The sequence below is a fragment of the Fusarium tjaetaba genome (assembly GCF_013396195.1).
Source record: "Fusarium tjaetaba strain NRRL 66243 chromosome Unknown NRRL66243_c0000311, whole genome shotgun sequence".
Classification (NCBI taxonomy): Eukaryota; Fungi; Ascomycota; class Sordariomycetes; order Hypocreales; family Nectriaceae; genus Fusarium; species Fusarium tjaetaba.
Window position 1 is genome coordinate 1 of NW_023501507.1, and position 12,276 is coordinate 12,276.

Below are 12,276 nucleotides of genomic sequence, written 5' to 3' on the forward strand. Positions count from 1 at the left end.
AAAGTATTATCAAGGACCCTAACTCACTATTGATTCCCAGACGCTCCCGGACCCGGCGTGCGAGGAGAGAAAGCAGGCGACGTCGGGGAGTAACTGGGGCTGGTCGGCGACTGCTGTGCGCCAGGGCTCCTCTGGAAGCTTGGGCTTGTTGGGGAATAAGCCTCAGGAGACGTTGAACTGTGCTGGCGATGTCGGCGAGTAGTGTCTGGGAGACGAAGGTGACGTGGGCGAGTAGCTGGGTGACGTCGGGCTGTAGTTGGGGCTTGCAGGGCTTGTCGGACGCAACATCGGCGAGGTAGGAGAGAATGATGGTGATGATGGGCTGAAAGAAGGAGATGTTGGTCCATAGCGGCTCATGCCACCACCATCAATGAGAGGTGATGTGGGAGAGTATCCCATATTAGGTGATGACGGCGAGTAACTGAATGGCGATGTTGGGGATGTACTGCTGAAGGGGCTGGCCGCTCCGCGGTTGTACGGGCTAGCACCACCGAATCCATGATCACCAACAACGGTGAAGCCACCAGGTGATTCCGACCCAGCACCCTGGATAGGGGAGAAGTTTCCTGCAGCAGGAGAGTTGAGGCTGAGGTAGCCCGAATCAGCCATGGGGGAGCCAGTGTCGTAGGGAGTAGCAGCTCCTTCAACATCTCCGCCCTTGGTGGGCATACCTGCCATCAAGCCCATGCGAGAGTTATCAGAAATAACAGTCTCAAGCATCTTAGGATCCAGCAAGACATCAAAGTTACCGGTACCCATGGGCGCCATCTGACCTAGCATGACGTTCTCCGAGATACCACGGCAATCATCCAATTCACCTGTGGCGGCAGCTTCGAGGAGAATCTCGACTGTCTCCTCGAAAGAACAACGCATTAGAGCACCGGTGTCGGCTCGGTTGATACCATGTCGAGTGACCGCTGAAATGGAGCCTCTGTATGTCATCACATCAACAAGGAGGGCAATGTGACGATGGTTGACATAAGAACCGTCAAAGGCTAGCACGTTGGTCAACTCCTTCGCCAACGCGGCACGAGCAGCTTCAATACCAAAGACCTCGACGATTTGATACAGATCGTTTGTATATGTTCGAGTCGCGTCGACACCGTCCACGGCCAAAACGTCGCGAAGGGCAGTACCACTGGTATCCAGATACCACTGTGTGCAGCGGGGGTCATCCTTGATAGCAAGCAAAGCTCCATCAGGTCCTTCAGTGAGTCGGGTGCCCTTGGTGAGGAAAGCACGTTCAATGCCAGGAACGCCACGAAGAGTGAGAGTATCCAAGAGATGGGCCTCCAGGCGCTTGAGCATGACATCCTCCTCCATGCCACCTTCACCCTCCTCATCCTTGTCACCGGTTTGAAGGGTTCGAATACGGATGACCTGCTCATCGGCGTTGTTGTCACTGAAAATGACTGCCAGATCAGTAGGGTACTCCTCCTTGATGCGCTGAGCAACATCATCGATCTTAATCTCCTTATCCAGAAGCTTCTGTCGGTCCAGAGTAATACGTAGAAGCCATCGCGATTGGTTGGCGGTGGGGTCCACGCTCTCATCCGGGATCATGTAGTAAGACTCAACCATGTCCACATCTTCAGGGATGTTTGTTTCCGTGATGTTTGGATCATAGTAAATCTCAGTCACCGAGGTGACAGAGCGAAGGTTGGTGTATTCTACCATACTTCGAAGCTTCTTGGCTTGCTCTTGTCTTGCGAGCGGTGTGTTGAGGTACACAGCCATACTGGGAGTCTTGATGTTTTTGGCCAAGTTAAGAATTTCCTTGAGACGCGGCACACCAAGAGTAACGTTCTTGGACGACACACCAGCGAAATGGAAGGTGTTCAGTGTCATCTGAGTAGCAGGCTCACCAATAGACTGCGCAGCCAGAACACCAACCATTTCACCAGGGTTGACAAATGCGCGATCCCATCTGTTTTGGAGTTCACCCAGAATATGGTCGAAAGCCAATTTGTTCAGCCGATGCTCCTTGACCACCTCCTTGAAGGCCAGGCGAGAGCGGAGCAAGGCCTTGAAGAGAATGGATGCATTTGCGTCAGCTTCAATCGAGATTTCATCAGTACCACGAACAATCTTCATGCTATCCAACAAGTTTTGCACGGCTGGAATGACTTCAGAAGGCCGCAAGTTGCTTCTGTCATTGGCCTTGACATTGAAAACTCGCTTAGCGGACTCGATGATACGAGTGATGTTCAGTGGCAGCTGCATCATTTCCTCATTTCCCTTGGCCTTGTTGATCTGTCGCACTTGTCGGCGATCAGCTAACAGCTTCTCCCATTCTTGATCGAGATACTCCATAGATTCCTTGTCGCCAGTCAATTCGTTACCAAATTCGTAGTCATGCTTGAACCAGTCCGGAGGGTTGGCAAGATCCAGACGATATTTCTTCTCAAATGCCGAGTTTGACATATTGAGGATACCCAACTTCTGTTTCTCAATAATCATAGCATCGAGACCGTCTTCACCATAGAGGAACTGAACAATGTCTCCCAGGGAGTTTCGGACAGTTCCATCGTAACGGGCAGAAAGATCTTCCAGAGCCTTGACCAATCGTCGCTGAATATAACCTGTTTCGGCAGTCTTGACCGCAGTATCAATGAGACCTTCTCGACCAGCCATGGCGTGGAAGAAGAACTCGCTGGGAGTAAGACCACGGAGGTAAGAGTTCTCGACAAAGCCACGGGCCTCAGGTGAGTAATCGTCCTTGGTGAAGTGAGGTAATGTGCGATACTTGAAGCCAAACGGAATACGCTTGCCTTCGACAATTTGCTGACCGACAAGCGCAGTCATTTGAGAAATATTGATAGATGAACCCTTGGAACCTGAGGAAGCCATGGTGACAGCGTTGTTTGAATCCTTCAAACTCTTCTGTGTTGTGGTACCAGCCTTATCACGGGCCTGGTTCAGAGCCATGGAGACCTTGTTTTCGAAGGTCGCACGAACGTTCATACCAGGTAGGGCCTCAAGCTCATTCGCTGTGGCCATTGCTGTCAAGCGAGCAACTTCAGCCTTTTCCTCATCAATATGTACCTGAACTTTAGCAATGGTTGCCGCATCGGGAATTGTATCACCAATACCAATGCTATGACCATTGTTGAGAAGCCAGTAGGTGACAACTTGCTGGACACCGTTCAAGAAAGCCATCGCACCTTCAGGGCCAAGTTCGTTGTAGCTGATATGCACAATACCGCCCGCGGCAGCACCAATGTTCTTCTTAGTCAAAAGACCATACATCAGTTGGCCGGCTTGGATCAGAAGACCCTCATCCTTAAGAGGGGCGTTTTCACCAGAATCCGTACCGTTGAACAGGCTAACCTCCTTAGGGATAACCATGCTGATGAGCTGCTTACCAGTCCACCGAGGACGAGGCTTATAGATAGCAGGCTGAGGAATGACACCGTCCCAGTTAGGCACCCAGAGCATACAGTTCATGATTTGCTCCTTTGTGAGGAAAACATCTCGACGGCAAAGCTTGTAGGCACCAGCCAGAGAGTCCTGGACGATACCCATCAAAGGACCGTTCTTCTGAGGAGAAACAATGTTCAAGGGAACTAGACAAAGCTCTTTGACCTCGGCGCGTGTTTCCTCGCTCTGGGGGACGTGAAGGTTCATCTCATCACCATCGAAATCGGCGTTGTAAGGAGAAGTAACAGAGAGGTTGAGACGGAAGGTTGAGTACGGCATGACACGAACACGATGACCCATCATAGATTCTTTATGCAGAGAGGGCTGACGATTGAAGATGATGTAGTCACCAGTCATCAAATGACGCTCAACCTTCCATCCGTACTCAAGAGAAATCGCACCAGCACGGCGGTGATGGCGTAAATCGATTCGCTGACCATCAGCTCGGATAACATACTTGGCACCAGGATGTTCGTTGGGTCCATTCTCGACAAGCTGATGCAGCTTTCCGATGTTGTAGGGTGTCACAGTTTCGGGATAGGTGAGAGTCCTGGCAATACTGCGAGGGACACCAACCTCGTGTAGAGAAAGGTTGGCATCACCAGTAATGACAGTACGTGCCGAAAAGTCGACACGCTTACCCATCAAGTTACCTCGAAGACGACCCTCCTTACCCTTTAGGCGTGCACGAATAGCCTTCACAGGTCGACCACTCTTCTGAAGAGCACGAGGTTGGCCAGCAATATCGTTGTCCATGTAGGTCGCAACATGATATTGCAAGAGCTCCTCGAAGTCTCGGGCAATGTGTTGCGGGGATCCTTCACGAATGGCTTGCTTGACATTTCCGTTGGCACGAATGATATCACCCAGCTTGTATGTCAAATCATCTTCGTTGCGCATACCAGTGCCCGTGCCATCCATGGAGATACTGGGACGGACTGGGGGTGGTGGCACAGGAAGAACAGTAAGAACCATCCACTCGGGACGAGCATAGTCGGAGTTGAGGCCCATGTTGATAAGATCATCCTCCGTAATTCTCCTCAGAATGCTGTGCGCCATCTCGGGGGTGATAGGTGTTGTCTCCTTCTTCTTCGACTTCTGTCCATCTTCATCGACTGTAACTTCATCGAAGGCAGCTTTGAGCTGTAGGGCTGCTTGTCGAACGTTGGGCTGCATGTTACCGCAGCCACCGTGACCTCTCGGGGGGCCAGTCTTCGTGCCGAACTCATCGTCCTTTTGCTTCGCCTCGTCGTTCTCACATCTCCGCTTCTTCTTGCAGACTTCCCACACGCGGTTGAAACGGACTTTAGGATCTCGAGTGTTAATGGCGTTAACGAACTCAGGATCTCTCTGATTAGGCGGTTAGCAACAAAAGTTAAATAGCGTCATACAGCGAGACCAACATCATCGGCTAGCACTTTGCTACAGTTGTGGCAGACTATCTCCAAAATCTTTTTGACTTTCTTGATAAATCCGGGATGGTAGACAGGTTTGGCCAGTTCGATGTGGCCGAAGTGGCCAGGGCACTCGCCCATTGCTTGGGTGCAGGTTTTGCAACGGAATTGTCGATCGATTGATCCGAGGAGCGGGTCGTTGAGGCCACCATCACGAGGCTTGGTTTTGTTCTCCTCCATCGTTTCGGGATAAGTAATGTGGCAGACACTCATGTTCTTGATCTCCTCGGGAGACATTAAACCGAATTGAATCTCTTCCACTGTCTTGAGCGGAGCGCTCGAATGGGTGAAGTAAAGGTTGGCCATGGTGGCGATATGTGATTGTTCTGGCGTGGAGTGGAAAGGAGCGAGAAGCGAGAGTAGAGATCCAAACGCGCGCCGGAACGCAAAGAAACGCGAAAAGTAGAAGAAAAGTGCAAAAAGATGCTATTAAAAAGGTTTTTGGTCGCGCAAGGCTGTAAAGTCGATAATAAATTCTCTCAAATGCGATTGTTTGATGGGCGATGAACAGCAACGCCTGTCCTGGCCACTGGCTCAGGTGAACCTCAGGCTGGTCTCCCCCGTCGCCGCCACCTTGTAGGTTGCAGAAACTCGAAAAATCGCGGTCGGCGATATCGTCGATCGTTCGTAATCGGTAGGTAAGCTGTTTCGATGGGATGCGCGCGATGCCCGACGCGCGCTGTGATGACTTTGTGTTGTAGGCAAAGTTTTGTCGTGGTTAAAGCGAGAAGGTCGGGGGAAGCCTGAAAGATTCTGGACTTGAGAACGGCTGGCAGCAGTTGTGCGCTAAGCCCTTTTTGGCCTCCCTGAACTTAGGGTGTTGCCTGAGGCTTGTTGCACGCGCGAGTAGAGCTACTTTGCTGCATGCTGTCGGGCGCTGACTAAACACGAGATCTTGGTGTAAAGTGGAAACCAGTCGCGCTTTTTAGATGGAGACTTAAAGTATAGATACTTGTACCCCTAAGATATTGGATCCAATCACGCCCTCTGACGTTTGAGATCCGGGCAGTGACTCAGGCTATGGCGAAACAGCTCCTTATCATTGATTCTGCGCATTTGATCCTCGAATCAGCTTGCATGAACTTCTATGAAAGTTGTGGGCGAGGAAGGAAGAAGAAAGACACGCCTTGACTACATTAGTACTCAGAAGCACTATGAGACATGCCTTAGGGAGCAAAACATCAGACCTTGNNCCCAAGTTTTCTTTCCTCCCCTTGACATGGTGTATCGAAATAGGTCTTGTAAGTCTTGAGAAGGAAATCTCATAATTGATTCTTTATGTTTCTCTGGGCTAAATTTTTTCATTCATCCTATCATTGAGACGAAAATGGTATGTTTGGCAATCATCCCTATTCCATGCAGCTTTAAGTAGCCCCTCCGAATGCGACAAAGGCCCCCTTTGTTCTTTGCTGTCCATGTTCCCCCCATCATCTCCTTTGTTGTCTACTAACGCTTTCGGCTTCTTTTCCCGGCGGTGCTTTTCTGAACGGGTATCTTTTCCTCCAAATCGCTTTGACCCTCTCCAGGACTCCTACGTCTCATGGTGCCGGTTGATACTGCGATGAATTCGTCCTCGCTGTCGCTCTCCCCGAGATTAAACAGAATTGGCATCCGAAAGCTTTCTCCCTCGTCCAGGGTTTTTGATGGATCCAGGGTCAAGACATCAACCTCTTCATCTTCAGCATCTAGTCGCCGTCGGTGTATCTCTTCTTGCGCATAGATATCAAAGTCATCTTCCCGCTCGATGTACTCAACGTTCTCTTCCACTTCAGCAAAGTCAGGCGCCAGCGCCGACCATTTTTGCGGACTGACAACAGACCATATGTATATGCGACCAGTTTCCAGGCCACAGGCTGCCAAAAGCGCGCGGGTGGGATGCCACTCTATCACGCCTTGTTCTTCTTTTGGGTCCTTGAGCATGCAAACCAGACTGCCATGATTGCGCTCCCACACGTACAGCTCGTGGTTGTTGTACGTCGAGGCTGCGACATATTCACCAGTTGCACTGAACGTGACATGATTCCATGATAGCCTGTTGACAACATCCTGGAACTTGTGCTCCAGTGGTAATTGTAGTGTATCGAGGTCGAGATTCTCGGCCAGTAAATTTGGCACTCGGAAAGTTCGAATAATTCGGTCTTGGCAATTGACCAATAACTCGCGTCCTGATACCGTCATTCGCATGTTGGTAATGGCACTCGAACATATCCTCTCCGACCAAATAATTTCGCATGTCTTTGCATCGATGATATTGAGCTTTCCTTTGTTGGTTCCGGCGAGCACATGATCTCCGGTTGTACTCCAGATCGCAGAAGTTGTCATTTGTTTGGCATCTTCTTTAGCTTGCTTCTCGCGCAGTGCTGCATCGTCGGTACTCGGTCGCTTCGCCGCTGATGGGAGTATACGTTTCACGTCGACGGGGTCGGTTATGTCGACTAGAAGTGGCTGCTCTTCGTATAGCGCTGCGACAAATTTAAGGCTGACTCAAGTTAGTCAAGCTCGAGAGATGGTCGCGCTTCCTTACTGGTTCCATGGGTGAGGCTCAGCCATATACGCAGGCGCGCGAAGGCGAACCTCGCGTAGACGCTTTCCATCCTTAAGGTCCCAAAGGATAGCTTTCCATCCGTGGCAAGCCGTGAGAAGATACCGTCCACATCTTGACCAGCTCGTGACTGTGATACTCTTATTATGACCCCTCAGTTTCCTCGCGACTCCCATCGTATCCAGATCCCAAATTACAACGGTTCCATCGACTCGGCCCGAAGCAAGGTAGTCGCCCTGCCGATTGAAACGTAGAGTTGTCGCATGTCCTGAACGGATCGTATTTGTGATGTGCTCGGGGTAATCTTGGAGAAGATAGTCATCTGAGAGTAGGAGATTCATAATAGCGATATACTGAAATTCGGCGTCATAGAATAGCAGTTGGAGTAAGGAGCTCGTGTTCCATTGACAAAAGTGTTTGTGCAAGCTCTAGAAACTGGCTTCAGCCGTGCTGTTGGAGGTGGGCTTGGTCTGCAAGGCTACAGGCGCAGGCCCACACGACCTCGGGAGGCGTGCGAATAGAAATGTGGCTGATCCTTTGTTCTTCAAGGTCACTTTTGTCTTGGACTAAGATGAATGAAAGTTTTTCCAAAGAGTCGTTCTTCATAGAAAGGATCCGTATGATTTCATTCCTTAGGTGTAGTTAAGGGTGATGTGCTCTCTGTTCTTAGAGGTTTGTACGTAGTAGCCGTCTGTTACCTACTAACCTATGGAGGTACGCAAAGGCTTGAGCGAAGCTTTGGGTCCCGTAGTTACTTGTACTGAGGGGGCGCAGATGCTTCCAAGTTATTCATCATCTCAAAACTACCTACCTACATAAATGAATCATGAAGATTTTTATATACCTATTTAATAGTTCAGAGTTTTGTCAGTTTTGTTAGAATTCCCAGGCGCAAATTGCACGTAACTTTGTACATTTGTTAGCTATGGCATTTCTCTCTTACATTTCTCTAACCCCAAGAAGTATATAAAATATTCACTTCTCCACCATGTCGAGTTACTGTACATTCACAAACAAACCATACTTGTACTGAGTCACAAACACCAGAGTCCAGATACAGCCAGCGGATAATATTTCAGCCATCTTTCTTCCTTCCACGGTCAAACTCTCATCGAAGCTTGGATAATGGCGAATTCCAAGTGAGTCATCGCATTGCCTGTACCTAAATCATCGCTAATCTAAGGATCACAGGTTTGAATATGTCCGTAACTTTGAGACGCCAGATCCGCTCTTACCCAACACATGGATCGTGGTGCGAGTCGATGGCAGAGGATTCACAAAGTACAGTTGGTTTTCGGTCTTCCAATGAGTCTTCTAACAGTTGATAGAATGTGCGCCAAGTATGGCTTCGAGAAGCCAAATGATCGCCGTGCCCTTGATCTTATGAACACAGCTGCCAGGGCCGTCGTGACTGAGCTACCAGAAATCACAATTGCATACGGCGTCAGTGATGAGTACAGGTTCGTAAGACGAACCCTGTCAAGGCTTTTTATGACTAACACTTCCAACAGCTTCGTCTTTCACAAGGCATGCACTTTGTTTGATCGAAGAGCCAGGTTCGTTTACAATCACTCTCCCGTCCTATGCTGCGTCCAAAACTTACAACTTCCTAGTAAACTTGTCAGCACTGTCGTCTCGGCATTCACTGCGAACTATGTATACTTTTGGTCGACTCACTTCCCCGATAGCCCATTATCTCCTCCACTGCCATCCTTCGATGGACGGGCAGTGTGCTACCCTAGTGTTCAAAATCTCCGGGATTACATGAGCTGGAGACAAGCAGATTGTAGGTTTTACAGCTATACAAATAAACCTGACTAACATAACCCAGGCCATATAAATAACCTCTATAACACTTGCTTCTGGTCTTTGATCCAACTAGGAGGTCTTGACAACAAGGAAGCTGAGAGTACTCTGGCGGTAGGTGGCCATATTGCGGAACTTGAACAAGCTGACTGTATCAGCGCACATTGGCAGCAGACAAAAACGAGATACTCTTCTCCCGCTTTTCCATCAACTACAACAACGAGCCCGAGATATATAGAAAGGGTAGTGTTATCTTCCGCGACGTACGTATCGGTCTACACTTCCCTGCAACCCAGCACTGACACTGTACAGTATGAACTGGTTGACCCTAACTCTCACAATACCATGCAAAAAATCGACTCTCAAGCAGAGCCCATTGAGCAATCAAAGTCCCAGAAGGAGAAGGACAAGAAGAGCCGAGCCAAAGCTCGTGTGGTGGTGGAACACATGGACATCATCAAGGACGATTTCTGGAACCAAAGACCATGGCTCCTTTCCAACAAGCCCGGGAAGATTCCAAAACAGACGTAAATATACATCTATGGGGTATCATCCAAAAGTTCCATTAACCTCAACTCCGTGAATATGCTTTCGCTGTATATGCCTTCAAACTCCGATTTTCCATGTCCCTCTATATTCTATTTCCCAGCCTCTTTAGCTCTTTGCCTCCTTTTCTCTTCTTTCTTTGCGCGCCGCCGTCTCTTCTCCTCATCTGCGTCGCTTGATTCTGCTGAGGACTTGGAGGATTTGGAAGACTTTTTCGACTTGGACTTGAGCTCTCGGCGTGCTGCTTTCTCGGCCCTTCTCGCGGCCCGCGCTTCCTTCCGTTTCCTCTTTGCTTCTTTTCGGGCTTTCTTCTCCTCCTTTGTCTCTTTCCGAGGCTTGTCCTTATCAGACTTGTCGCCTTCTTGCTGGTCACTGGATTCGGTTTCGGATGACTCCGTGCTCGAGTCGTTGATCGTGAGCTTATCTATTGTTCCTTCGAGGAATCCGCCTCGTACGAAGGTCGTGTATACGGAGTATTTGCCGAGGTTCTTTTCGAGGGCGTTCAGCTTGCCAGTGGTGACAGTCTGAACCACTTTCCCCTCCTTGGACGTATCGATACCCTTGAGTTGCTCATCAAACGCGTTCATCCACCATTGGTCGCTAGTGAAATGTTGCTTCTGGCCCAGTCCTCGAGTATTGTCTTTGCGATTCAGCAGTAGAGGTTTCGCAAGTCCAATTGAGTCGTCGATTTTATGTAGGGAGTGTCCGGTTCCTCGCCAGCCTTGGGAGGAGAGCAGCGCATGTGCATCCATCGTATTGTTTATAGTTGAGTTCCTCTTGGGACCAATAATATGGGTGTTGATATGGTCTCTGTCAAAGAGGGAACGGGATAAAGAATTGGAGGTTTGAAAGTTGGATAGTCCAGGGTCGCGATTGGGAATTTTTTTAGCGGGGCTGGCTTATCGGACCCCAGATTGATCTTATCAATGCTTGTTGTCTACTACCTTACCTACTTTAGCAGGCAAGAACCGCCCCCTCCCCCCAAAAGAAAAACACTTATCCTGAGACAATATAAACAAACCGAAGTTCAACGTAGTGAAAGATTGCTATTTTCTACATAGTTATGGTAAAGCTTTACATAAACAGTTTTATGAGAGGGTAAATTTAGAGACAGCCTGACCGTTTCAGCCACCTCCACGATCTGGGTAAACTCCGGTACAGGGATAGCCATGGGGCTCACGTGCCATCCATCAGGCATAGGTTGGTTGAGGTAAGTTTGCGACAGACCACGCCTCGATTTATTAACTCTTTCAACCCTTCACCTCCCAACCCGCAAAATGCCCATGGACGAACGCGAGCTTGGGCAGCGCATCAAGGCGCTGACAAAGTGTGTAGCAGCGAATGAGCCCCCCGAGAACGCCATCAAGTTGCTCGAGACATTGAAGAAGGATGCTTCTCCCACCGAAGAGATGCTACGGGTACGTACGCGGTTCAGGAAGCAATAGAGAGAGCGCTTTTATGCGCGCGTTTTGAATATATACACATCTTGTTCGGTTTGCGCAAATGCATGGTCGCATTTCTCGCCTTTCTTTCGTCAACACTGCGATCTTGGCGGATCTATCGGACATTGCACTCTTGATTCCACAGGGACTGTGCTGATACTGAGATCTTCGTCACAGGCTACAAGAGCCGGCGTTTTTGTCGGCAAACTTCGCTCAAATTCCAACAAGGACATCGCCCGTGCCGCCGCCGAACTCGTCAACAAGTGGAAGAAGCTGGTCGAACAGGAAAAACACTCGAAACTACAACGTGCAAAGGTCGGCTCAGGATCCCCAGCCCCAGCTCCATCATCAGCGCCCGCGTCATCTCCTGCTCCTCCCCCTCCATCATCAGCCGGTGCCTCTGGGGCCAAGTACAAGGGCGACATCGAGAAGCGAAAATACGAGACCGACAACGTGAACGTCAAGCGCACCGATTCTAATGTTCGAAACTCATGCATTGGGCTTATCTACAATGGCCTCGCCTATCGATCAACGGCAACCGAGACCGACGTCATTACTAGAGCCGTCGCTGTTGAGCATGCCGCTTATACCAAATTCAAAGGAGAAACGCCCGATTACAAGAAGAAGATCCGATCACTCTTCACCAACCTGAAGAACAAGTCCAATCGGGAACTCGGGCGTAGCGTCTTGTCTGGTGAGATCACTGCGGAGAAGTTTGTTGTCATGACCGATGACGAGCTCAAGAGCGAGGAGCAGCGCAAGAAGGAGCTTGAACTAGAAAAGGAGAACATGAAGAAGGCCCAAGTCCCGATGGCTGAGAAGAGTATTAGTGAGAGTCTGGAGTGTGGTCGTTGTAAGAAGAAGCAGGTCAGCTACACGCAGGCGCAGACCCGAGCTGCTGATGAACCTATGACAACTTTCTGCGAATGCATGGCGTGCGGGCACCGATGGAAGGTAAGTCTCGTCACTTCCAACAAAGTTTTGGTGACGTAACTAACGCGCGATACCTCAGTTTTCTTAATAATATACACGGAGTCTGGAGGATCAGGATGCAACAATGCTAAAC

The 12,276-nt window shown here is 49.6% G+C and overlaps 5 protein-coding genes across 5 annotated transcripts; 2 read left to right on the forward strand and 3 right to left on the reverse strand.

Annotated features, from left to right (window-relative positions):
• Nucleotides 1–162: 162 nt before the first annotated feature.
• Nucleotides 163–5,180, reverse strand: FTJAE_11980 (RNA polymerase largest subunit; the record flags this gene model as incomplete). Its single annotated transcript, XM_037344981.1, has 2 exons — nucleotides 163–4,770; nucleotides 4,812–5,180. The coding sequence occupies 2 exons, from the start codon at nucleotides 5,178–5,180 to the stop codon at nucleotides 163–165; spliced, it is 4,977 nt and encodes a 1,658-aa protein (XP_037200969.1).
• A 1,140-nt stretch (nucleotides 5,181–6,320) lies between these two features.
• On the reverse strand, nucleotides 6,321–7,757 carry FTJAE_11981 (COMPASS component SWD1; the record flags this gene model as incomplete). Its single annotated transcript, XM_037344982.1, has 2 exons — nucleotides 6,321–7,353; nucleotides 7,399–7,757. 2 exons carry the CDS (start codon nucleotides 7,755–7,757, stop codon nucleotides 6,321–6,323), a joined length of 1,392 nt encoding a protein of 463 aa, XP_037200970.1.
• A 784-nt stretch (nucleotides 7,758–8,541) lies between these two features.
• FTJAE_11982 (tRNA(His) guanylyltransferase) lies at nucleotides 8,542–9,753 on the forward strand (the record flags this gene model as incomplete). Its single annotated transcript, XM_037344983.1, has 8 exons — nucleotides 8,542–8,555; nucleotides 8,608–8,697; nucleotides 8,745–8,876; nucleotides 8,928–8,972; nucleotides 9,030–9,202; nucleotides 9,248–9,336; nucleotides 9,381–9,485; nucleotides 9,535–9,753. 8 exons carry the CDS (start codon nucleotides 8,542–8,544, stop codon nucleotides 9,751–9,753), a joined length of 867 nt encoding a protein of 288 aa, XP_037200971.1.
• Nucleotides 9,754–9,860: 107 nt separating this feature from the next.
• On the reverse strand, nucleotides 9,861–10,520 carry FTJAE_11983 (DNA-directed rna polymerase ii subunit rpb1; the record flags this gene model as incomplete). Its single annotated transcript, XM_037344984.1, has 1 exon — nucleotides 9,861–10,520. One exon carries the CDS (start codon nucleotides 10,518–10,520, stop codon nucleotides 9,861–9,863), a length of 660 nt encoding a protein of 219 aa, XP_037200972.1.
• A 525-nt stretch (nucleotides 10,521–11,045) lies between these two features.
• Nucleotides 11,046–12,203, forward strand: FTJAE_11984 (transcription elongation factor S-II; the record flags this gene model as incomplete). Its single annotated transcript, XM_037344985.1, has 2 exons — nucleotides 11,046–11,190; nucleotides 11,356–12,203. 2 exons carry the CDS (start codon nucleotides 11,046–11,048, stop codon nucleotides 12,201–12,203), a joined length of 993 nt encoding a protein of 330 aa, XP_037200973.1.
• Nucleotides 12,204–12,276: the final 73 nt, after the last annotated feature.